Raw genomic sequence first — 26,959 nt, forward strand, 5'->3', positions numbered from 1 at the left:
AAATATTGTGAGTTTAGTTTATATTTGAACTGGTAAAAATAAGAAAAAGTTTTTGCAATTATGTTTAAATTTTCAAAAGAAAAAAACTTAGAGTGCTGTGGGTCTTTTAACTTGACAATTTTTGGCCTCCATGCCAAAAAGTCTGGACACCCGTGTACTCACCACCCGTTCTGTTTGTGTTGTTAACAAATTATTCATCACATCTGCTGAAAAGATTGCACATATTCGAATGCTGTGTCATTTTACCAGATGTGGACACAAACACACACACACACACACACACACACACATGATGTAAGATAACATATTGATTGTCTCCATAACCTCTCTCTACCTCTCTCTCTCTCACACACACATACATGCAGTGTGTGAAGTGGCAGCACCGTCTCTAAGCCTGTGGCAATCCCACAGCGGCTCTGAAGTGGCCTGCTCCTCTGAAGGGACTGCCAACCACACACACACGCACGCCCCCACACACACACCAACACACACGCATCCACACACACGTACACACACACACACACAGTCTAAGATGGAAACAATTAGGGTGACAATCGCACAAACCATCACAGCAGCTCACACACGGTTCTCCTTAGCAAGCGCTGCACTCTGGAAGACACAACCCGACATTTAATCACTGCTGGAGCTTCAGCCTGAACCAACGCTGTTTTTAATGGTTTTAATGTATTTATAACAATTTCTGTCAGATGTTTAGGTTCAATTTGACAGTTTTCCTGAAGTCAATGCACACTGCAAAAACACAAAATCATTTTGGTTTAGTTTCAGGAGCAAATAGTTAAAATTGCTCATATCTGTTGCTGAAAAGTTACCTGTAAGTTAGTTTTGTGTTATTTCAAGTGAACTCAGATATTTGCTCTACAAACTAAACAAAAATTACCTGGTAAGATTTTGTGTTTTTGCAGTGATGTGATGGAATCCTGCTGTTATAAATCAGCTTTATGTGATTTAATGTTTGCTGATTTTATTTATTAGGACATTTGCTGGTAAAAAACTACACCTGTATCCTAAGGTTTTGTGTTTTTGCAGTGCATCCTGTGAGCATTAACCTCCACAATCCGTTTCTCATCCAGATGTTCTAGTTTCTGTCACAAAGAATAGAATAAATCCAATACGTACATCGAAAAATTACTTCTTACGATTGAGCAGGAAAAAGAAAGCCATGTTGGCACCGGAGCAACTGTTGGTTCATTTCCAGTGAAATGAAACTAAAACATAACTTTTATGATTGGTATTTATTTGTTTCTGTGCTGTGGTTTGTTAATGAAGTGCAGGAACCGCAATGCTGATGGGAGTTTCTGATGACATTAACCTCACAGGCGCTTACGGACGGCCTAAACATTCACTTGTTGGCAGAAACCTTTTATGAAAATGGAAGAAAGGCTTTTGGAGGATCAACAAAAATGCTGAAAGTTTAGGGAAATGTGCGATACTAATGTCAGAAATTTAACATTTTGAAAATAAATGATCTTAATGGAAACACAAAATTAAAAAAAAAACTCCCTAAACTATGTTCTTTCTGTGTTCATAAAAAAAATTTATTTTGCAAAAATGCAATGAAAATCACTTTTTTCATATCATGAGTCACATGTCCAACAACCGGATGTTACTACTGCTAGAAACTACAAAGAAGAGAATGACAGGAAGTGGTTATTTTTTACTGATTTACTGCATGAACAAACTTATTTTAACTGCTTTCATTATTTAATAGAAACACAACTTCTGCAACATCTTTTGACATTAGCAGAATATTGATAAAGTTTGACAATATTAAATATATTCCATAATTTCCTTCACTGAATGAGATTTTTACTATCCAGGGCAGTGAGAGTTGCAAAGGTAATCATTAAACATTTTTTATGTTGCAATCAAAAAGCAGTAAATAAATGTGAAGTGGATGGAAAACAAATTCTGCTGGATGATAAATTGCCACAGAATTACTTCAATAAACAATTAAATTGTTGTTTTGAGTCATTTTCTAGTAACATATTGTTATTTTCCATGAAAATGCAAGTTTGTCCTCTCAAAGATTGATGAACACTCCGTACTGCAACTGGACAATATTTTAAATATCCAAAATAAAACACAAAAATAATTAATTAAACCTTAGATAAAATGCATTATGAAGTCTCTCTAAACAAAATAACTCTTCAAAAATATGAACTAATCATCAGAATGTAAATTATTAAGCTCATTTTAAGTTATTGTACAATTAATTGATTAATTGCTTTTTGCAACAGGCTTAATTGAAAATATACACAAGTTTTCCAAATACATTTTTCCATTATCAAAATTAAGGGATTATTGACTGAAAACAAAATCATATTTTCTGCTGAAAAGTTTCTTGTAAGTAAGTTTTGTCTTATTTCTACTAAGATATTAAAAACACCTGGTACGATTTTGTTTTTGCAGTGCACACATTTCAGTTCTACTTATTTAACCTCCTGAGACCCGGGCTTTTGTTTGATGTGCATTTTTTATGTCTCCTTACCATTTGGGATTAGTATGACCTAATTTTAGTTGAAATTAAATTTTAGCTTTCTATGTGCTCTTGAACTATGTCAAAACCAATGCCCTCATATGAGGACAATGGGTCTGTTTTTGCATATACATTTCTCCTTGTCATTTGGGATCATAAGGACCCAATTGGCCTAAAAATGAAATTTCAGCTTTCTACAATAAGTGGTTTTCTCAAAACCCAATGTCCTCAGACGAGGACATTGGGTCTATCTGTGTGACGATAAGACCATTCAATCAATGTTATTATTTACATCTGTGTTTACAAAAATGTAATGTCCTCATATGAGGATGCAGGGTCTCAGGAGGTTAAATCTGTGAATCATTTTACCTCCATTTCACACTTTTTATGGTATGTGAAGAAGCAACAATAACATCTGCAGCTCACTAAAATGGACCTGGTTTTCAGAAGAATGGCAGCTTTGTCCTGCGTTGTTCGGTTTTAAACTGCGGTAATCTTCCGCCTTCTCCGGCTGGAAATCCCCGTTTTCCTACAAACACTCGTTCCGTGTCTGGTCTAGACTCTGTGTGTGTGTGTGTGTGTGTGTGTGTGTGTGTGTGTGCGTGCGTGCGTGCGTGCGTGCGTGTGTGTGTGTGTGTGTGTGTTTGTAACTGATGGTGGATCCGTGACTCAGCTCTTAATGACAGACTGAGACACCTGCTTCTGCCTCACACATCCACCAACACCTGGCCGCTCCCGCCGCCGCCACTCAACGTTTTACGCTCACCTTACCTCATACCTGTCAGCTGATCGCCTCACCTGTGAGCTCATTTCTTTCAACACACCTTTACCTTTCTACCTGGACTCAGCCAGGATTGAAACCCGGGAGAGATGACTTGATTTGGAATAATTAAAGGTTCACTACTATTCTTCCATGAACAATAGAGCAGGGGTGTCTAAAGTGCGGCCCGGGGCCATTTGCAGCCCTTGATGCGATTTTGGGTGGCCCTTATTCACAATTTAAGACCGGCTTAAATTTGGTTTGCCAGGCAGTTGGTGCAGATTCACATTTAAAATCAAAGTTAAGGAGCAATTCTCAAAAGAGTTTAACATCTTTCAATGCAGGTTTTTGCCTTAAATTTAATTTATTTTAATAGTAACTTGAACAACAAACTTCCTGTGATTTCTACCTGAGCAAAATAAAGCTAGCGATTGAGTCATAAAGTATACATTAAAGATGATCAACCTGAAACATTTAGGAAATGGTTTGTTATTGTTTTTTTATTCAGAAATCTGATTAGTTTATAGATAAAAACAAAAATTAGGCCATTCATTTTCTAACTTTTTGTAGTAGATGGCGTTTGAAATTGATAGCTAACATGCTAGTGTCATTGTTTTAGCAAATGTTAGCATTTTACTTTATGCATGTTAGCAATGTTAGCATACCACAATGTTAGCTACCTTTAGTTGGGCTGCAATTCTGGACCATTTATTTTATTTTATAACAGAAATATTTTTTATTCCTGCTGCTCATAACTTCCACGCATGTTTTAATAAAACAGTTAGATGTTATGGTGTGGTTGAGCCACATCATGATGATGATGATGATGATGATGATGATGTAAATACCGAATCAAAGCTGTGATATTAATTTTTCTCTCTTCTCTGCATCATGTGGGCGGTGGCCAGTAAATGTGACAGATTTGTTTCTGAATTCCTCTGAAAGTCACCAGTTTTTTCTTTCTTTTAACTTCCTTTATTGTTCGTTAAGATCTCGTCTTATTCTCAGTGCGCGGCTTACTTCCTGTGCTATTTCCATTACCACCCACTGTCTGTTTTCTACCATGCCTCATATGTCTCCCTTTGTGACATTTTTACTAAACTTGCCCCACTTCACACTTTTCCCATCGACTGCCCCTATCGTGGCATCACAGCATTTTATTGATTTATGAATATCATCATCTTAAATTCATCTATTAGAAATCTGTAGTAATGCTTCTGTGATTACAAGCAAATTTAGTAAACACAATTATTGTTTCATTATACTTTGTAAAACTATATTGACTTACGTAAATAATTAGTTTCAGTGTATCAAAAATTCATGTGTCTGTGGCAAATTACTGATTTATCATCCAGCCCCAGAAGGCGCTAAGTCAGAAGCTAACTTTGGAAAATGGACGTCTGCTATAATGTAAACAAACTATTGTGTATAAAATCTTGCTGTCACTCAATTAAAGGATTTAATAAGATGATTTTACAGTCTAGCGCTGTGATTTATCACTATGTCTAACCTCTGTCAGAGTTGGTGTTTAGGTCGACTTTTTTTATTTTTTAAATTGAACTGAAACGCTGAATTCTGCAGCACATCTACATGTTACGGTTGTCAGAGTCAAGCTAGCATAACTGAGCTACTTTTCTCTCCCTCGCTGTTTCTTTTTAAATTAAAACTTTATCCTGACCTTGTTATCTAGTTGTATTGATGACTGACATGACGCCGGATCCGCCCCATGCTGACCTACAGCGATCCTCCCCCAGTCATTCCAGGGCCTTTGTCAGTGACCCATCAGCGTCGCATGTACGCGCCCCTTATCTAGAGGAACTGACCTCCGACAGTATTGACTGTGTTTATCATAGAAAACGCTTCGGTCAGAGAGATTTTGAGTAAAATAATAGATAATCACGGTCCGAGTTGTCAGTGGGGAATGTACAATCCCGACAGCCGTCACCCAGAACGTGTAGAGGGTGGAGAGCAATTTATTAGATTTCCAAAACCAAAAAGGAGTTTGGAATAACGCAAGAAATGGATCGTGGCCTGCAGCCCGCCTCACGTCCAGCTGAATGAAACTGAAGGACGGAAACTACCTCGTTATTCAGCATGAAGGTAACCGGTAGTAAACATCTCTTTTTTATGCGTGTAGATTCCAACAGCAGCGTTAAAACTTAAACTGCAGTAACTGCTGTATTGACATTGAAACAGTTTCATGCTACTGTTTATTTCTAAGCATTTTCCACAAGTCAGTTTTATTTAAGTCATTACTCACCATTTTGTACCTGCAAAATGCGTCCAACCAGATTTTCTCCCTCATCATTTTTCCTCCTTAGCTTTATCGTTTATTTCTCCATTATTTCCCGCTAATGACCTCACAGACCTGACGTACGACTAGTTAGAGACTTTTCTTTCCCGCCGTCTTTGCCTCAGTGTTGGTTTATAAGGTTTATATGGTTGGTTTATATGTGACGAGTCAAAAAAATGTCTCTGGTAACGTTTCGATGTCTGTTACGTCTGCCTAATAATGTTTGTTTGTCGGGATTTGCTCTACTCCCGCATGGGGGCGGAGCCGCGGTCATGTCCAGTAGAGCACTGCGTCTGTTTTTGTTTTGGATATCAACAAAACAAGAGTTAGCTTTTTATGTTGATATCTAGACAGCTAAAGCCAATCCTAGCCATCATTAGCGAGACATGCTAAAGCCAATCCTAGCCATCATTAGCGAGACATGCTAAAGCCAATCCTAGCCATCATTAGCGAGACATGCTAAAGCCAATGCTAGCCATTGTTAGCGAGACATGCTACAGCCAATGCTAGCCATCGTTAGTGAGACATGCTACAGCCAATGCTAGCCATCGTTAGCGAGACATGCTAAAGCCAATGCTAGCCATTGTTAGCGAGACATGCTACAGCCAATGCTAGCCATTGTTAGCGAGACATGCTACAGCCAATGCTAGCCATCGTTAGCGAGACATGCTACAGCCAATGCTAGCCATCATTAGAGAGACATGCTAAAGCCAATCCTAGCCATCGTTAGTGAGACATGCTAAAGCCAATGCTAGCCATCGTTAGCGAGACATGCTACAGCCAATGCTAGCCATCATTAGAGAGACATGCTAAAGCCAATCCTAGCCATCGTTAGTGAGACATGCTAAAGCCAATGCTAGCCATCGTTAGCGAGACATGCTACAGCCAATGCTAGCCATCGTTAGCTAGCAGCTCTTTGGGATGTCTCGCTGTAGGAATGGCTGCAATGCGGTCAGATGCTGTTATTTCCTTTAGGTTAATTTATAGAAATCATGATACAGTTTATGTTTTGACTCTAATAAAGTTGCTGTTTCAGGTTCTGTGAAATTTTCCTCACCTCACTGCAGAGTTCACTCTGATCTCCTGTCAGGTTGCTTTTGACACCATTTGACCCAGCTGGTCCTTTCTGCAGCCAAGCATGAACACCACGCGTGATTCAAAGCACTAACATCTTCTCACTCGATCATGTAGCATCACTTTGCGCCGATGTTTGGCTATGACTGTCGGCCGGACAACAAATTAGAAAATACAGAGTGAGAAAGCAGAAGTGAAACACGTCTGCGTTTGCTGTGGAGACCTGAATGTGTTAGCAAAAGTGTGAACAACTTTAGCAGACTGCAGGTGCATTTGGGGGTATTTTCAGATTCACTCATTTCTGTAATTTGTTATGAAAATCAAAGAAAGGGCCACAGGTGACAATCCGGTTCAACTAAAAATCTTACAACAGAGTCTGAAACCTCACTTTTCTCTATAAACAATCTGTTTATGAATGTGCATTAACGCAAAATGTTTCGTTTTTTGTCACTTTTATCAAGTGTCAAGGCTGCTATTGTCACTGTTGTTGGTGCTGCTTCTCCCACATACAGTTTTCCTTCCACTTAACTTTCCAAACAATATGTTCAGACACAGCACTTTGTGAACAGCTGGCTTCATTTCCAATGATTCTGTGCCTAACCGTTCTCTGTAGCTTTCTGCTGGACAGCTGTGAAGTCAGCAGTTTATCCAGACTTTAAATGTGACAAATTTAATTGTTTTATCAAAATAATTAGAAATAAAAGCGTGAAAAATATATAATAGATATATTTAGTATGAGTTTTACATTTATTGAAATTTAACTTGAATTTTAAAAAACTAGAATTTTTAAGATTTTTTTAAAACTTATTTTGATTAATAAATAGAAAATTTAGTAAACTTCTGAAAATGTTCATGTTGGTTATTTTCCTCTTACTTGTGTCTGATAAGAAACACTGACCAAATAAATGAACCAAAAAAATATCAAATAGACAATACTTATGAAAATAAGGTTGAAACGATTAATCATGATCAATCGATTATTGAAATAATCGTCAACTAATTTAGTAATCGATTAAAAACTAATTGGAGTATTCAGATTAAAAAATGCTGTTTACTGGGAAAAGGCAACATATTCAGGTCAATAATTAATCCCAAACTGCACAAAAAATATACATTTTGCATCTAAAATTTTAAAAAAATTGTTTGAGCTAAAACTCTTCAAGTGGCAAATTTAGCATCACTAGTTTCAGATGTACTAAAGGAATGTTATTGAATTTAAGCAATAAAATAATTAATAAAGTTTATTTGAATATTTTTAATGTATTCCTCATATTGTGTGAAAAGTATTAATATGCCAATTTTTATCTGATTCAATTAATCGTTAAATATATAACAAGTAAGTTAAATATAAAACAGGATCCCCGTGTGTTTACCTTTACTTTTCAAATTAAAAGCAGGACTTGGATTCTTTTCACTTAAAAACAAATAAGTGAGAAATGAAACTGCCGATTATAAATGAAAACAGATGAAAAGTATGTTTTCAGCTCTACACTGTAAAACACTTTTATTATTACTGTGAGTTTCGTTCTTTGCTCTCAGTAAAAGTAACTTTTTTCTACACTTGAGTAAGTCCCGCCTTACAGTAAGAGCGCAGCGCCGCGTTCCTCGTCTCTCCTTTATGTGACGAGTCATTTAAAGGCGCAGACGCTGCAGCGCTTTCACTCTCAGTGGTTAGAACCACCGCAGCGCATTATCGGCACTGCGATACTATTTTCAGCTCCTCTCCTTTTAACACGCACGCGTTCTGATGGCGGCCCGGTTTGACTCAAAACAGCCACCTTTGATCTGGTTCCCCAGACGCCGACGCCGAGGCCGTGAGATAGTTGCAGTTGTTTGGGTACTAGATCGCATATTTTAAAAAAAGGGGCATTCCAAAGAAAACTGCCCCATTACTGCTGCTAATTTCCCCCTGCAGGTTTCCCAACAGCAGCCGGTGACAACGAGGGACAAACATGACTTACAGAAACCGGCCTGACGTTTCCGCCGGCGAAATTCAACTTTGGGATTTCAGTTTTGATGCTGGCGAGCGAGACACTCGTTTAAAGTTTAAAGTTCATCACCTCCATATCTGGATAACTTCCAGTGATGAGGCCGAGTGTCCAACTGCTTCAACGTCGACTTACTCAAGTAAAAGTAAAACGTCCAGAAGTTACTTAAAAAGGAGCAAAACGTCTACTCAAGTCAAATTATCAATCATTTAATATTTAAAAATCATCAGACGGACCAAAATATAAATTTAAATGGAAATTTTGGTATTTTAATTCATATAAGTAACAAAAAATAACAAAATCAGACAAAATAATTTTTTTCCAAATCATTTCCTTTCCATAAAAAACTTCAGAAACTTTAACAGAAGCTGCAGGTTTGAGTCTGTTTCTGGTTTCTGGTTAAAACATGTTTGATTTTCATTCAGTGGGAAGAAAATCCAGAGATTTTACTCAAGTAAGAGCAGAAATACTTCATATTAAAATTACTCAAGTAAACGTAAAAATTCTGAATAGTAAAATACTTTTTTTCAAAAAAAGTTACTCAAGCAAATGTAACTAATTACATCCAACTGTAATCACAACACTGCAAAAACACAAAATCTTACCAAGTAATTTGGTTTTAGTTTCTAAAGGCAACAAGATAAAACTAACATAAAAATAACTTTTCAACAAGAAAAATGAGCTTTAGTTTCTAAATAATTCCTTAATATTGATGAAAAAGTTCTAGTTCTATTTGTAAATTATTTTAATGATAAGACATTTTCCCATGTTATAAATGAATTAATATGAGCACTTTTTCATTAATATTAAGAAATTATTAACTTAAAATAAGCTCTTATATCTTTCTGAAAAGTTGTAATTTTGTTTTGTTGTATTTTGTGACATTGTAGCTTTATTACTGCATTATTTAAACTTGATATTACAATTATTCTTTCAATATTGCAACTTTATTCTTGTATAATGACAACTTTATTCACATTATTACAACTTTATTCACATTATTACAACTTTATTCACATTATTACAACTTTATTCACATTATTACAACTTTATTCACATTATTACTGACTTTTTTCTTGCAATATTTCAGCTTTGCTGTGGTATTTTCTTCTTAGTGATGCTCCATTGTCATATTTGGGTTGGTCAGAGACCAAAAAGCCGAGTTTCTGTGTCCAGACAAACTAAATTAGCGAGAAATGTTTGATAAAGTGGAGGTGAGGCCGAGCAGAGGTTAGCTTAATGTAAGGGGAAGATAATGAAGAAGATGAGAGAGGAACCAAACGAGCCGATGTCTGTAATGAAGGAGGAGAGGTCAAAGGTAAAGGAGGGGTGAGCGTGGATGCTGGGCGATCGGGGGGATTAATGGCGGACGGATCGGAGCGGTGAGACGGGTCGGGCGGCTGACTCAGTCACATTCCTGTCATGCAGATTTATAGCAGCTCGGGGTCCTGGGACAGGCCCGGAGCCGCGGCCAAATTACAGTCATCTGCAGCATTCCTCTGCTGCAAACACAGGTTAGCAGCACGGCCGCGCTAAGTGCTAGGTGCCGCCTGTTGACAAATGACTTCCTTTGAAGGGCACAAAGACGGAGGGAGACTCTCGGAGAGAGGCGGCCTGTTTACCGAGCGAGGGCACAGAGTCGCTCAGTCTGCGTTTTCTTTTGTTGGCGCGCAGCTCTGCCATAACTACAGATGAAGGCTCGGTGTTTGTATGCATGTTTGGGTGTGTTTGTACAACGTGGGCACAGACACCGCAGCTCCCAGCGGAGGGTCCCCCCCCACATGCACCCGGACACACAGAGCGACGCATCGTGACCTTTGATTGGAAGGTCATTCATGGCAGCCACTTAAAGATGACCTGTCATGCTTAGCATCGGCCTGTGGTCTACACAAAACATGTCCATTAGAGTTTATTGCACAAAATCATTCTTAGGGGATGAGGTTTGCTCAGTTCTGCCGATTCAGAATGAGCTGTTTTAGTAATGTTTGAAAAGCATTAGCAGAGCCTCCTGCACAACCAACCGGAATTCAGAAAATGGTTTCTGGGTGGCAAATCAGCAAATCACTTGTGTTTTCCAGCAGCCATTGTACAGAGCATACAGCGGTATAACCAGGTGACCAAACGTGCTGGAGCTCAGATTGGGTTGCTAGGTAATGGGTGGAGCTCTCCTGGGGTTGCTAGGTAACAGGCAGAATTCAGCTTTAGTTGCTAGGTAATGGGACTGGGGCTGTTTACCAAAAAGCGGTTTGGTCTTTTTTAGAAGCAGTTGAGGTCGAAATGGAAGCATAAAACATTCAAAATGTGAATTTTTCATAACGGAGCCGGTTGAGTCGTTTACGCTGTTTTATGACGGCCTCAGGGACTCTGTGTGACGGATTTGTGTTTTTCCTCCAGGCGTTCACAGGCACCAATCCCAGGACCTCTCAGGGTACTACTCCCTTCCTCCAGGTGGCGTTGGCCAGATCACTCCCTCCATGAGCTGGTGAGCTGCACACATTGGTTTAATAACTCGTTCCATGTTTAAATAAAAATGCCAAAAAACTTTTCTCAGGTTTATTTGGCAAAAATGTGCAGATTTCCTCTGTTTTTCTGAGGTTTCTGGTAACATAAACCAGTAAACAATGGGATGAAATGAAACTTTTACAAATTTTTCTGCGGTTAGGAATGTTTTTTTTAAAAAAACAAACAGTAGACATGGTTGCAGTGGATGACAGTCAACATCCTGACGACACTCAACATAAATGAAAACAGAAATCTCATGACGTCTTTCAGCCCAGAGGAATTAAATCGCTGAAAAGCAAATAAAGCAGCAACTCTTATTGTAAAAATGTTTATTTTCTATTTGTTTAAGGTGAAAAGATTGTAAAAGTTAACTGACTAACATGAAAAATTTACATTTTTGGGTCAAGATCAACAATCTGAAAATGTAAATTTTATCCTCTAGAACTGGTACTATTTTAAAAGTTTCCTCCATTTCCACATTGTCTGTTTATTTTCTTAGAAAACTAGTTTAGCCTTTAAGTTGAAGATCTATTTTATCCCTGACAAACTATTCTTCAGCTTGATCAGTATTTATTTTCACTTCCTGTTTTTATTCAAGTATCAGATCTAAAAAAAAAAAGACCATAAAAGAAACAAATTAAATAATTTTAGACAGTTACTCTGCATGTCTATGTAGTTTATTTCAATAAAGATAATAGTAGTGTCAGGCTTTTTAAAGGTCGCTATCGGCAAGAAAACTGCAATCGATTTGCTTTTATCCAGAACATCTATGATAGATAAAGACACTAAGTTAGGCCAGTCATTATTTAGGTTAGGTTAGGTTAGGTTAAACTTTATTAATCCCATGGGGAAATTGAGGTTGTCTGTTGCTCACACATTAATTCACATCCACACGGCATTAAAATCGCACAGCTGGAGAGATCCATAAAAGGTACAAGAATATAATAAATAAATAAATACATTACTACTACTACTTATTTTTTCCTCTAAATGAGAATAAAAAAATTGCAAAACAGTCCAGATTTAAAACTTGTAATTCAGACAGTAAATTTATCATAAATCATCTAACATGTTTATTTTCTTTCTGCTGTTTTTCTTTATTTGCATTTTAGTAAATGAAACCTGTTCATTTCTGCACAAGTAAATGTACAAAGACAATATATAAAATATTTTTTTGCTGATTTTGCCCAAATGAATTCTTGTAATGGAGCAGAAATAGACTCAGTTTGAACCAAGTGATGGACTAGTTGGGATTTTCACCCTAATATGTGAATTTTCCATCCTTTTCTATCTGCGGTTGATTTCCAGCAAAATGGAAACTTTAAACCAAAATCTCTTTTTTTCTTTGTGTTGTTGCATTTTCCTGAAACTGCTCAGAAAGAAGCTGAAAACAGACACATCTGCTCCATGTTTTCTCATTTTAATGTCACGCAGCGTGATTGTGGATCTATAATGTCAGACTGCCGCAGAGTTATGGATCAACACAAATCCGTTTAGAGCAAACCTCCAGAATCCAAAATCCTCTCTGGAATAGTTTAAGTCTTACATCAAATGTCAAGAAGATTTAAGACGAAAGTTGTTTATTCTTTTTAAATGTGTGATTACATGTGTGTTTATTGTGTTTCTGTAAGTCAATATTTGTCCCCAACATTTCTACAAGCATTTTATCTCCTTCAGAGAAAGGATGCTTCACTGTGGATTTGTCATGAGTGTTATTAGCAGATAATCTCCTTTACTCCAGATTATCTGCTTGTTTTAGGTCCTTGTAGTGTAGATCTTTTGTTGAAGGAGGAGGAGAGCTGAAATGTCATTTTTCTGTCGTGTTGACGATCAGTCTGGGACTTCAGAGAAAACCCGATCGCCTGCTGGCTTATTGCTGCTGTTCATCTCACACCACGAAGATTTGCTGTTTGTTTTCATCCTTTTTTCCAGAATGCAGCTTTATGTTTGAACACAAAAGTTTGATGGAGTATAACTGGAACTGAAAGCTAAATTCAATCTGAAATCTCTGGAAATTCAAAAAAACTGCAGGCTTGTTTGCATAAACTACCAAACATCAGCTGCAAAAAGTCTTCATGCCTGTTAAATATGTTTACATTTTGTCACCTTCCAAATGTATCACTTTCAAATTTAGTGGCTATGAAAACGATAAAAATAATGATAAAAAATGACTTACTACATACTATCATAGCACCACAAACACAAATAATCCTCTTGAAAAACTTATTTAAAAAGTGTGACTTATATCACTACGTTGCACACAGTAACTACATTTTATCATATTTTCAAACTTTTATTTATTGATCTTGTGAAACAAACAATAGGAAAGGTAGTAAAAATAATTTTAAAAACAGTTTTTTAACATCATTAATAGAAATTTATGAAAAGAACAAAACTTTTTTATCTTAATAGGAAATGTTCATGATGCTCAGCTCTACAACAAACACAAACTTCATTTTGTTTTTATGTGATAAAAATAAAAATAATTCTGACTTTTATTTTCATTCTCCTAAAATAAAATTTGATTTTAATTCAGCTGTCTGTGAAGAACTGAGAGGTTTGTTAGTGAACAAGCAGACAGATGAGGAAGGTACAAGCAGGGTCACACGGTAAAAAAATCTTACCAGGTGGTTTTTGTTTAGTTTCTAGAACAAAATCTTAGTCCACTTGAAATAAGAAAAATCTAACTTAAAAGTAATTTTTCAGCAAGATATATGAGCTTGTTTCACTCATTATTAATTGAAAACCTACCAAAATGGCCGCCCACTTTAACCATCAAGGTGGGACATCTCAGCCAAGAGGCCTCTGGTGACAAATCTGGTAGAGAAAAGCCATAATTTAAACAATTCAGTTTGAAACAAGAAGACAAATAGATGAACTTGTTATTCTGATCTTCTAAAGGCTTAAAAACTTCATGTCAGGCACAAAGATGATCTACAAAAACAGGATTTCATAGCAAAATGAGGAGAATAAATGCTTCGTTTCTGCCTTCATCAATATGTAAAACAAATGCCGATTATTAGAAACCGCAAAAATGCTGAGAGGAGGACAAGCAAATACAACGTGATTTACTAAACCTGAACCAGATTGCTTTATCATTTATAGAATATGAAATCAAAATAATCAAAAATAAATGAGAAATATCCTCCAGCAATGCAGATTTTGAGCTACAGGATTAATTCCCCGTCACTTTATTTGAGCAGACAAAAGATGTCTTCATTGGACAGATTAATTATTGCTGACATCCAATTAGTTCAAAACATCACGACTAAATCTAAATATTACTTAATAAAACTGAACAGACCAGAAAACCATCATGGTGGTGGCAGAGTCATGCTGTGGGAATGCTTTTTGTTTATTCTTACTTAAACTTTTCATTAGTTTATCAAATGAAATCTTGTTGAAATACATTAAAGTGTGACAAAATGTATGAAAGTTCAAAGGGTGCTGACCAACCGCGATTATTTCCCACATTTACTGGAATATTTTATAAACGTTTTCAGTTGACAAAGCTGCAAATCCGTGTTAAAATATTGGTTATTGAAGCCGTTTTCTGACCTGAGGAGATGAAAAGTGGAAGTGTCTGATGATGTTGATGATGTTTAGATAATGGATGTGGATTGAAGAAGGGATCAGTCAGCTGAAGAGGGGAAGATCTCGGGAGATTGCTGTTTTCTACATATCAAAGCCCGTCTCTCCGTCTCGGCCCTCGACCTCCCACTGTGATCACGAAGCAGCTTCTTCTACGTCACAGCTGTCAGCAGATCCACTCTGCTTTTACAGAAATATGTTTTCATTCAAGTATAAATTGCTCGAATTTATACTTCAAGTATAAATTCAAGTACTTTAATAATTATATAATTATAGTTGTATAGACTATAATTATAGTCTTAATTATAGACTATGATTAAGAATTATAGAGGCTGGTCACCTAATTCTGACTTGACAGAATAAGGTGCGGGACAAAAAGTTTGGACACCCCTGGGTTAGACCGTCTTGTAGCGGTGTAGTTTGTCCGCCATCCAGCAGAGGGCGCCGCTGGTCATAAACGAAGCCGGTTATACAGAAACAAAGATGGTGGTCTCACTGAACGGTACAGAGAAGTGGTCCAAACAGAGTCCAGTTTGAAATGAAAAATGTTTTTTATGCGGTTCTGTTTGGAAATATAAACACTAGATAAACTTCTTAAGTTATCAAATTAATATCGCTCATTAATTTGCGTTATTTAATGAGCTCCGCCGTTTTTAATGGCGGAGCAGCATCAACTTTATCAGCTAAAAGTTACTGATGTGCTACGAGGTCTTGACCCTAACCCCAAAGCAAAGGGCACAGTGCAGGAAAATTGTGACGTGGCGGGTTTCCATGACAGTTTCCTAAAAGCTTCTTCTGGGTGAAGAATCCAGACCGTTTAAATGGGCTCAAACTTTAACCTGTGAAGCTAAACGCAGCACCTGCTGCCGTCTCTCCCTTGCTGTGCCGCGGCAGGCAGAGCCAGCCGGTCTACCCGGCCCTGTCCCCTTGTGGATTCAGGCAGCCCTACTCCTCCAGTCTCCCCAGCGCATCGTCCTACTCCAGGTACCGCATCCTGCCGGCCGGACCGGCCGGACCGGCCCAGGACAAACCGGCCGCGCAACAGCAGGCTCCTGTTTACAGCACATCACCAAAAACTAAACCCAGCGCCTCCGAGCAGGACGGTTCCAGACATCAGAATTTCATCCGGACGGCTTCTGTCATCGGTGTGCTGTAAACGGGACGAGCCCGTCGAACCGAGCCAAGCCAAGCTAATCGCTGCTCAAACTTCATGAAAAGTTTAAAGAACCCCGCTGTTCTGCTGCTTTTAGCTCTGTGCACTGCAAAAACACAAAGTATTACCAACTATTTCTGGTCTAAGTTCTGGTGAAAATATCTTGGTATATTTGAAATAAGACAAAACTAACTTACAAGTAGCTTTACAGTTGTTTTAATTCCTCAATGTTGAGGCAAAACTTCTAGTTCCATTGGCAGATTATTTCTTATTATAAGTGAAATAATCTGATCGAACTAGAACTTTTTCATCAATATTAAGGAATTATTTACTTAAAACAAGTGTATCTTGCTGAAAAGTTACTTGTAAGTTAGTTTTGTCTTATTTCAAGCGTGATAAGACATTTGCACTAGAAATTAGACCCAAAATACTTAAGATTTGTGTTTTTGCAGTGTGTTTTTATTTCTGTCTGTTGCTTTACATACACATTTAACATGCTTTATGGTTAAAATTTCACACAAACATGGTCTGATATCTTAACATAGTCATCCAGCATATGAAGATGCTTTATCTTTTTAATAGGGTTTGCTTTTAGAAATGCAAAAAAGAAATAGTTTAAAAGCTCATATAACAGCATTATAAACTGCTTTGTTCATAATACCCTTGGTGAAATATTTCTATTTCCAAACTCCATAAGGACTAAAACCAACAACCTGCTCTTTGCTCTCAAGCTGCTTAACGCCGTTTAGATGTTGTTTTCTCTTTCTTTGTTGTTTTAATTCAACAGCAGCTGTTTCTCTTTTACTCCAAATATTAGAGAAGAAATATATCCAGTCTAATGTTAACAGTCTAAACTGTAAAACATGTCTTCATCTTTCAGCTGCTTTCTTTTGAAAAACAATACTTGTGCGCCCTCTAGTGGTGACAAATGTTGAAACTACAATATTATATATCATGATTTAACACTATTATATTTTTGACATAAAATATAATATTTAATGATCAATAAAGCTGTTAAAAGTTGCTTTTTAATAACTTTAGACACAACAAATTTAAATTAATGTTTTTGTATGATAGAAAACCTAACTTGGACGTTAGATGATGCTTTTTCTGCTTTCAAGGCTCGGCCAGAAGTGCCTCTTTGCTTCAGCGCTCTCCGTTGTCTCTGCCTGAAAGTTGATGCATCGCTCCAAAACCTCTCAGGTTTGAGTCACTTTTCACTGTGTTCCTCCATTTTGTTTCAACCCGTCCAGGTTCCCTCACTCTTTGATGCTCGGACCGTCGGGCGTGCATCCAACAGGGATCCCCCATCCGGCTATAGTGCCCTCTTCAGGCAAGCAGGAGCATGATCAGTATGACAGAGGCATGTACATGTAAGTCATTCCGACTTCCTTCATCACAACCGTTTCATTTAATACAAATTAAATGTTATTTATTTGTTTAGCACATTAATCAATGTAACATAAATATGCAGTTGATAATAGACTCATCTTTTCCTCGCTGGAGCCGCTGCAGAACCGGTACCAAAATGAAGCTTGGAGATGAAGCTATTATTAATTTAGTGCAGAGCGTCACAGCTAAGGGAAAAAATATCGCTGAAAAACCGTTGAAGAATAATTCAAAACCACTTGTATTCTTCTTTTTTCTTACTCTATGTGTCGGCTACGCTACACAAAGACTCGTTGCCATAGCAACTGACTGACAATATGCAAGGAAAGGAAGGGTGTCAGGTCAGTTTGACCCAAAGAGGAGCCAAGAATCCTTTTGCAAAAACAATTCCTTAAATAGTATTTCCTCTCTTACAACAACAGCTCCACTAATGTTTCAGGATTCAACACCAAAAAACTCAAACATTTCCCACGCAAAGAACAGAACTGAAAACTATGTTTTCAGGCTCGATGTTTATTTTGCGATTATTAATAAGTGATCGCTGTGGTAAATTAGCTACTGCTGCTATTAGCTAAGCTAACACAGTGGGCGTAGACTAGCTAATTTAAACACCTGCTGTACTGATGATGAGAGTTTGTGTTTAGGTCGCCTTTTTACATTTTTTAATGAACCGAAACACACAGAATTATGCAGCACATCTACGTGTTAAAGTTGTCATAGTCAAGCTAGCATAACTGACATACTTCTCTCTCCCTTGCTGTTTTTTATTTAAACTTTCTCCTGACATATTTAGTTGTCATAGTTTTGACAATTAGTAGCAAAGCTCTATTTGTTTTATATATCAGGCGTACATTTAAGATTTAGCGCGCCATGTTGACAACATAACAGCTAAACCAATGCTAGCCATTGTTAGTAAGCAGCTTTTTGCCTTCCAGCAGGAACCCGGGGGCAGGATCTTGTTCGTGTGACGTTTCGCTGCTACGTGTTTATAAAACTCAGTACACCTTGAAAAGCTAACAATAAAAACATGTATACAAGAAATAACTAACAGACAGAAGCAATGTAGAAACCAGACCCTCATTAGTGATTAAGTTTCTTTTTTTTTAAAGTTTTGACTGTTTCTGATATAAATCTTCATTTTCAGTGCTGTTCATGTTTATTTTTGCGGATGTTCTCGCTCCTTTAGGAAGCCGCAGGTGGAGGTCAAGCGGGAGAAGGAGCCCAAGAAACCGGTCATCAAGAAGCCGCTGAACGCCTTCATGCTCTACATGAAGGAAATGAGGGCAAAGGTCATCGCTGAGTGCACGTTAAAGGAGAGCGCCGCTATCAATCAGATTCTGGGACGAAGGGTGAGTGACACAAGCATGAACTCATCATTTAGTTATATCTGCTAGAACATTTGTAACCTCTGACCCCCTTTACAGACCCACAGAAATGCTACAAAATATGTAGAAAATAAAATCAACTTTTAGAATGTTTTTATTAACTATTTCATTATTATTACATTCATTTGGCATAAATGCTGCATCGGACCATCTGATTGTCGTTGGCCATGAGTTTTTTTGCCTGAAAATGTAATTATTAGATCATATATTTTGGCAATTACCAAATAATACAAATTTTCAACACAATCTTCTCTTTTAATAATAAGAAAATATGTGATATTTTATATTAATATGAATAAAATGTTATTTTATTTTCGGAGTCGGTGCTTTTGGTCATTTTCTTGTCAGAAACTTTTCCGTTTGTTGCTAGCTATGCTAGCTTGAGGAGCAAAGAAGCCAATCAGAAAATGAGAAATGAATTATTAACTCATATTTTATTTTAAAAATAATCGACAAGAAATTATTAAAAAGTTAAGATAAAAAAATTATGGAATTAAATTTTTGTTATCTTTGCATGTTTTTTCTCGTCTTCTCTCCAACTTTCTGAGGCCCCACAGCGCCCCCTGGCGGCCCCACTGCTATACAACAAGTATATTGTTACTTATGAACATGCATTTGTTTTTGTTTTTTTTTCATTAATATTCTAACAGTCATTGCAAATGTTTTTCTTTTTTGGAGAAACGGGTTGAAAGTTGTTCATTTTTTAAACGGATCAGTTGTCGTTCTGTTTTGGATCAATAAATAATTCTGACCTATTTGTTCCCAGTGGCACGCTCTGACCCGGGAGGAGCAGGCCAAGTACTACGAGTTGGCCCGGAAAGAGAGACAGCTCCACATGCAGCTCTACCCGACCTGGTCTGCTAGAGACAACTACGTAAGTTATTTTGCTCTGTTCCTGCCCCTCCCCAACCTGTTTCCATCTAACTCTCTGGCTCAGAGTGAACGTATTCAAACCAAGGAGCTGATTAAGAAAAACATAAACAGGAAAGTGTTGCAGCCCCTCCTTTCTGTTGTGCAGAAATTATGAATTTTGTGTCTGGGTTTGCGGTCGGAGAAATAGACATCAACGCGTTGCCGTGGTTACAGCAACAGGGGAGTAAACAACAATTAAAATCAGAAATCACTGTGAATACTTTTATTTTTACTGTACTTTTAATTCACTAATACGTATTAGTTTATATTTATCAGTTTAATTTAGTGGTAGTTGTCTTGTACGGCAAGCTGTTACGACACTTATTTGACGACTCTGGTCTGAAATGTGATGAATGTTCGGCAGGTAAAAGGTTCTTACAGTTGACTGTTTTCCTAATCTGGATTAACAGGATTAAAACAAAACTAACTATTGGAAAATGTTGGAGTCAAACCTAAAAACGTGAATTTCTGAAACATATTAACTTGATTTTATATTTGTTTATATTTAAATTATGTATTTTATCTGTGGGTTTTTTCATCACATCTGTTTTTAATATTTCTTCAGCTGATTGATTGTTTTGGTTTTTATTCTGAGCTGCAGATGATTTCAGTCTCATTCAAAAGATGTAGAAAATGGATATTTTGCTATTTTTAGGCATTTTAAGAACTTTTTTTTTTTAACTGTGGTTCTTAATTTTAGTTTGTTTTGGTTTAAATGTCAACCAAAGCATAAAACTGTCATCAAATGAGTCTCCTTATTCAAGTTTGCATATTTTTTATGCTTCAATAATCAGAATCTTTTAAAAACTGGAGCAAAATTTTAAATTTCACTCAAATTTTATAGAAACTCTTTTTTTTTTCAAACTGAAATAATTTTTAAAAAGCCATAAGCGAAACGTTTGTTCTTCAAATTTTATTTTCAGTTCGATTCTCAATTAATTTTCTGTTGCCTATCAACTTTATTTAAATTTAATCTTTTTGCTATTTTACACTTTAATAAGTAGATCACACCAGATGTTTGTAAAATTAAAGTATGAGTTTTTACTGACGAAGCCCAAATCATTCCATAAACAGAAAGAGGGTGAAAGCGCTCCATGTTCAGCTCAATGTCTGATATGATTCTCTGAATTTTATTGACGCCTCTGGCTGTAAACCCACAGTGAAACGTTGTAAAGATGGCCGGTGTGTGGTGCATGCTGGTTTCTTTGAAAGTTCAATGTTTTGGGGTTTTGCTGAATCTGGGCTGCTGTGTGCCTCTGACTTCTCAGTTTGCTGTTGAACTCTTGCAGGAGGCGGGCCTTAGCGGGGTCGCAGGGGAAAAGAGTAAAGCTGATTGGGTAGGGACTCGTCTAATGGTGGATTTATACCTCTGTGGTGTGGGGTAAAAAATAAAAACATCAAAATAAAGTGTTTGAGAAGCTGCATGAAAGCGGGAGGGGGCTGTGGGTATTTCTGTGCAAAGTTTGCATGCACCCTCCTGAGAGATGGCTCACGTTTGAAGCATGTAAACGAGGACAGGCCCTCCGGTCGGTAAGATGTGGATGCATTTCAAATCTCTTTATCTACTAAAACTCTCCATCACACAGAGGTATAAATCAGCCGTCTCTTTCCAACTAACAGAGAGCAGGGCTGCATGGCTGGCCTCGCTGCATCCGTTTATTTATCATTTCAAACACTACAACAGCTTCATTTGGTTATTAATTACTTTATTATCCGTCCTTCTGTTTTGCTTTGTTTGAGATAAAAACACATTTTGACATATTTCTGCTGCACTTTGGCCTATTTCTTCACGTCATATTCCAAAGAGTCAGACTTTCTTGCAATATTTTAATGTAATCTTAACTTTTAGTCTTGAATGCATCATTTCTCTGCACCTGAAAATAAATGTCTTTATAGGAGATGAGCAGCATCTGAAAGTCATATTGTTAAGAAATAAGGAAGAAAATGTTCTCTTCTTCACTGAGTTGAACTGGAAAATAGTTTCTGATCCCAAAGACTCAGTGTAGAAATGATCCTGCTTGGTTTTCTGTTACGTGTAACATTTATTTTTATTGCTTTGTTTCTGCAGATCAAAAGCATTTCATAATAAAATAAAATTGTAATAATCTAAAACAATCCCTCCACCCTAAGTAGTTCCACCAAAAAGCATAAAATAAATCAGGAAATGTTTGTCAATCCAAAGAAAATCCAGCCTGAAGGAGTTTGGAGAACGATCAGCGTAAAGGGAATCTATAATGGCAAAAAAAAAAGAATAATACTTTTTGCACATTTATATTCTTCCAGTTTGGTTTCTACCGCTTCTACAAAACAACTAAGCACTTAAAAAAATACAAAAAACACCCGTTAGCAAGAAGTCCATGTTTTTTTTGGTGTGTAGAAAACGAGCCGTTTCAGAAGCCTCCCGAATAATGTTACAAATCAGCAGGCTCTACGCTGTTACCTAGCAACCCCAGAAGAGTTCCGCCCGTTACCTAGCAACCCCAGAAGAGTTCCGCACCATACCTAGCAACCTAACCTGCGCTCCAGCACATTTGGTCAGCTGGTTTTCCTGCTGTATGCCCTGTACAATGGCTGCTGGAAAAGACAAGAGTTTTGTTGTTGACTAGAAACCACTTGTTGTGCAGGAGGCTCCACTAATTCTTTTCAAAGATGTACAGTTGCATAGCAGCGTATCTGTTTGCAGCCATTTTTACGTGCGAGTGTAAACGTTGAGTTGGGGGCGTGGCCAGCAGCAGCTTGACTGACATCTCATTATCTAACAAGCTTAAAGTGTCGCCGTTAAAACATTGTGAGAAAGTCTGTCTGAATGAAACGAAGGGGGCACAGCTGACAAGAAAATCCTTTTTCCCACCAAAACAAACAAGTCATTTAATGTGAAAATCCTCTGTGTGTGTGTGTGTGTGTGTGTGTGTGTGTGTGTGTGTGTGTGTGTGTGTGTGTGTGTGTGTGTGTGTGTGTGTGTGTGTGTGTGTGTGTGTGTGTGTGTGTGTGTGTGTGTTTACTGTCTGTTGCTGCAGCATAACTCAATATGTTTGGAGAAACCCCCGTCTGCGAGCAGAACAGGAAGAGAAGCTCCACACACGTAGAGGGTTTCTCCTGCAGAACATGCTAGAAACCTCCACACACACATATTCACACACACACACACGCCTCTACACACACACACACACAGCAGGAGCTCCATTTGCAGGATGACTTGTTGTAAACCACACAGACGGCGCAGAGCGAGGCGGCGCGGCGCGGCGCAGCGTAGGCGGTAGATTCCTCTCCCCACATCCTTCATCTCAGCCTCGGTTCATCAGCAGCAGAAGAGCTCTCATGTTTACCTCAACACACACTAACACTCGAGAAACAGCGAAAGAAATGTCAAGTTTGTGTTTTCTGAGTGATCTGAAATGAAAAAAGGATTTTATAGGAGACGTCTGCTCTTTTTAACACTGGTGGAAACTGAAGGTTGTGCATGAATCTCGGTTCTAGTGACTGAAGCAGTAGAAGCTTTTGTTTCTCTTTCTTGCTTTAGTTTCTGGTTGCTGGTTGTAGCTTTTAACTTTTCATGTTTGAGTTTATTTGTTTGCATTTCAACATGGAGCAACACTTCAGAAAGTTTCTTTTTTTTAATACACTATAAACTGCCTTGCAAACGTACTAATACTCCTACCGAAAACCAACTTTAGTGTTTTATATTTGGATTTTACGTAACAGACCAACACAGAATGGAAGTGAAAGAAAAACCATGAATTTATTTTACACCTTATCAGTGGATATAGTCCATCTGTTCATGGTGACGGTCTGAACTCTGCAGTCATCACACCGTCAGGGAAAGTGGTGGCGGCAGCATCATGATGTGCAGGAGTCTAATAGTTTCAACTATTTCATTTAGCCAGAGCCATAATGAAATATATAGCTAAAAGAAAACTTTTTTTTAAGGTTTTTTGCTCACAACAAATTATGATTATTATGAAATTACTTTTCTTTTGCTTTGTGTTGGTCTTTCACATTAAATCCCACAAAAAAAACATTGAAGTTTGTGGTTGGACAGAATCTAAATTTTGGGGGATTTCTGTGGTTGTCCTCATCATGTTTTAAATCTGTTAAGTTTCCTGTCCCACTTTATTTCAATTCTCTGCAAAAACACAAAATCTTACCAAATATTTTTGGTCTGATTTCTAGTGCAGATATCTTTGTACACTTGAAAAAAGACAAAACTAACTTACAAGGAACTTTTTAGCAAGACATACGAGTTTAAATCAATAATTCCTCATTATTGATGAAAAAGTTCTAGTTTCAATGGCAAATTATTGAACTAATAACAACATTTTCCCTTTTTATAAGTGAAATAATCTGCCAATGGAACTAGAACTGGGTTGCTAGGTAACGGGCAGGGCTAGACTGGGTTGCTAGGTAACGGGTGGGGCTAGGCTGGGGTTGCTAGGTAACAGCGCAGTTCTCTTTGTGAAACAATCTGCCAATGGAAGTTTTTCACCAACATGAAGGAATTATGGATTAAAATAAACGGATGTTTCTTACTGAATGCTTGTTTGGTGGCTAGTTAGTGCAGGAAGAAATCTGCACTAGAAATTAGACCAAAGTTATTTGGTAATATTTTGTGTTTTTGCACTTAAGCTGAAAGTGAGTCAAACATCCAGTCTGATGTTTGACTCGGCTGATTTTTTTCATTTTAGGTAATAAATGTTTCATGCGTTTTGTTTGTGACCACTGTGGGACTCTGTAAACTTTCGATGACCTTTATACTTTCATTACTTCAAAATTATGATTTCCCAGATAAAAACAATCAACATTTTTATCGTTTAAATTGAGTTATTTCAGATTATCATGACCTGCATTTAAAAAGAAATTATATCTATAAAATCTCAACAGCAAAAACAAAGATTTCAAACTGTTTCATTAACATTGAAGGGAGCATTTATTTAAATGGTTCATTGGATATTAATACCTTTGCAAGGTTATATATACTGAAAATATTTGATCATGCACAGTGGAATCAGACTGTACACTGCAAAAACACAACATTTTACCAAGTAGTTCTGTTTCTAATTCAAATATCTTCGGACACTTGAAAATGAGACAAAACTAACTTATGAATAACTTTTCAGCAGATATAAGAGCTTGTTAGATTATTTCACTTCACTTTATAGACATAAAAAGTGTCTTGTTATAAATTAAATAATCTGCCAGCTGAACTTTTTCATCAACATTAGGGAATTATTGACATAAAACAAACTCATATTTTGCTGAAAAGTTATTTGTTAGTTAGTTTTGTCTTATTTCAAGTGAACTAAGATGTTTGTTCTAGAAACTAAACCAACGTTACTCAGTAACCCTTTGTGTTTTTGCAGTGCATGTTGTTATTGCTGTGTGTCTAAAAATAAACTAAATTAACTTGATAAATCTTTTGTTTGTGTTTTTCCCACAGGGCAAGAAGAAAAGGAGAAAACGGGAGAAGCAGCAGGACTCCAACACAGGTAAACATCTCTGCATAAACGCTGCTGGCAGAATGAGCAGAAACTTTGTGCTGCGTTGGTGCTGCAGCTCACTGTTTGAGGCAGGAAGTGTCTCTAACGTCAAACCACCAACCCACTCTGCTTTCCATGCAACCTGAATTAGAAAAGTGTAAAACCAGGAGTTTGGACGTTTCCCATGAATCCAGGCTCTGGATGAAAAAGCATTTCTGTTTGCTGCTCTGCAGAACATGAAGGTTTTTCTGTTTGCTGCTCTGCAGAACATGAAGGTTTTTCTGTTTGCTGCTCTGCAGAACATGAAGGTTTCTGTTTGCTGCTCTGCAGAACATGAAGGTTTTTCTGTCTTGTTTTTTTTTTTTTTTGCACGGCTGCTTTCCTCAGAGTTTAATCTGAGCGACATTAACTGCATCTGTGCTGTTTGTCACTGTCGCGTTGTGCTACTAACAGTTTTGGCTCTTTTCTCTTCTGTATCTCTCCTCTCGTTGTTTTTTGTTTTTCCTGTGACCCTCTAATTTCCCCCTCTTCCTTCGCTCCTTTCTGTTTATTACATCTATTTTTTGCTTTTCCTCCTGTTCTCCTGCATGCTGTGCATTGTGCGCTCAGACCCGGGCTCTCCTAAGAAATGCCGGGCTCGCTTCGGCCTCAACCAACAAACGGACTGGTGCGGTCCCTGCAGGTGTGTAACCGACATTCCTCCACCTCCACCTCCACTCCTCACCATCACTTCAGTCTGATTCAGCCTTTCTGAGGAGACAGAGCGGCCATGGAGGCAGTCATCACCTCACTCTGATCAGCCGCTACAGTTTCACCTCCAGATTTACCCATCCGTATCGTTTCTCCTGTTTTTCATAGGAACTGATTTCCTTAATTTTGAGAGTTCGGTGATCGGCCGATACTTCCATGTGAAGCCGATATTTTCTACCTCAGCAAAGGTCTAAAGTCATCGTCGGACCTCTTCTGCTCCGCAGTGAGCGGTTAGACTGACAGACCGGCTCTTGTTACCAACTCAGAGACTTTCTTGCTACATTTAGCAAAATTTCAGACCAAAAAATATCAGTATTGGCCAATATCTGTATCAGCAGTAATCGGTTTTGATTTTTATCACATTACAGCTGCAACATTTAACGTGTTTGTTATGGATTTTTCTGTGATAAAATTTATGAAGTGGAAAAAGGATATTTAAAAAAAAAAGTTTTAAACTTTCATTTCTCTGTTTGGGATAAAAACTGTTCCCAACGGTTTTCCCGTGTCAGGGAAGGTTATCGATGCACCGATTGCAGTTTTTTTTTGTCTGAAATGTTTTTAGATATAGCAAGAGCTGCTGAATATTGTTACCTGTAAACGTTTGGACCGGAGCCGCTGGGCCGGTCTGTCAGTCAAACTCGGGACCGGCTGGGTGTGAATATTTCTCCCAGGCCCAAAAACAACAGAAGAAACTTTCTTCATGATCAGCTCTGTCTCTCGGGGATCGCTCACTTTCTGAGCTCTGCATGTCGTCTGTCACTAACCTGCTGATCCAAACCCAAACACACCGAGTCTGACCTGAGACTAGAAGAATTCAGCTTTAAATCACTGAGGAAATAAAACACAATCTAAAAGATTTTCATTTTGAATTTAACTTCTTTCATTTCTGTTGCTTTATCTACAAAACTACAGAAACTGCTTTTTCAAAACTGCATAAACATAAAAACGTTTCTGCTGGTTTTCATTAGCCAGTTTTTGTCTGGACATTTATTGTTTGTGCATTTAATGCATAAAAGTGAGATTGTGTGCTGCAGGTAAAAAAAACGTTTCCTTACTATTAGTTCATAAAATTATTTTGCCAGAAACCGGAGCTGATAATCACCGATAATTAGATCATCTGTCTTTCAACCTGGAAGCATTTTCTTTTGCCTGATTTTATTTTTTGTTACTTATATGAACTATTGTCATTTT

The 26,959-nt window shown here is 37.5% G+C and overlaps 1 protein-coding gene across 6 annotated transcripts in view; it reads left to right on the plus strand.

Annotated features, from left to right (window-relative positions):
* Positions 1-26,959, plus strand: part of tcf7 (transcription factor 7) — a 78,299-nt gene that overhangs the window by 46,825 nt on the left and 4,515 nt on the right. For 3 of the 6 annotated variants that reach the window (XM_023342295.1, XM_023342300.1, XM_023342299.1), the window contains 8 exons: positions 11,007-11,094; positions 15,600-15,689; positions 17,112-17,231; positions 18,434-18,596; positions 19,399-19,506; positions 20,834-20,881; positions 24,979-25,027; positions 25,628-25,700. In XM_023342295.1, the coding sequence (XP_023198063.1) occupies positions 11,007-11,094; positions 15,600-15,689; positions 17,112-17,231; positions 18,434-18,596; positions 19,399-19,506; positions 20,834-20,881; positions 24,979-25,027; positions 25,628-25,700 (739 nt within the window). The remainder of the gene's footprint in view (positions 1-11,006; positions 11,095-15,599; positions 15,690-17,111; positions 17,232-18,433; positions 18,597-19,398; positions 19,507-20,833; positions 20,882-24,978; positions 25,028-25,627; positions 25,701-26,959) is intronic. The other 3 variants (XM_023342296.1, XM_023342297.1, XM_023342298.1) reach the window with 3 other exon arrangements.

The sequence above is a fragment of the Xiphophorus maculatus genome, chromosome 11 (genome assembly GCF_002775205.1).
Source record: "Xiphophorus maculatus strain JP 163 A chromosome 11, X_maculatus-5.0-male, whole genome shotgun sequence".
NCBI classification, from domain to species: domain Eukaryota; kingdom Metazoa; phylum Chordata; class Actinopteri; order Cyprinodontiformes; family Poeciliidae; genus Xiphophorus; species Xiphophorus maculatus.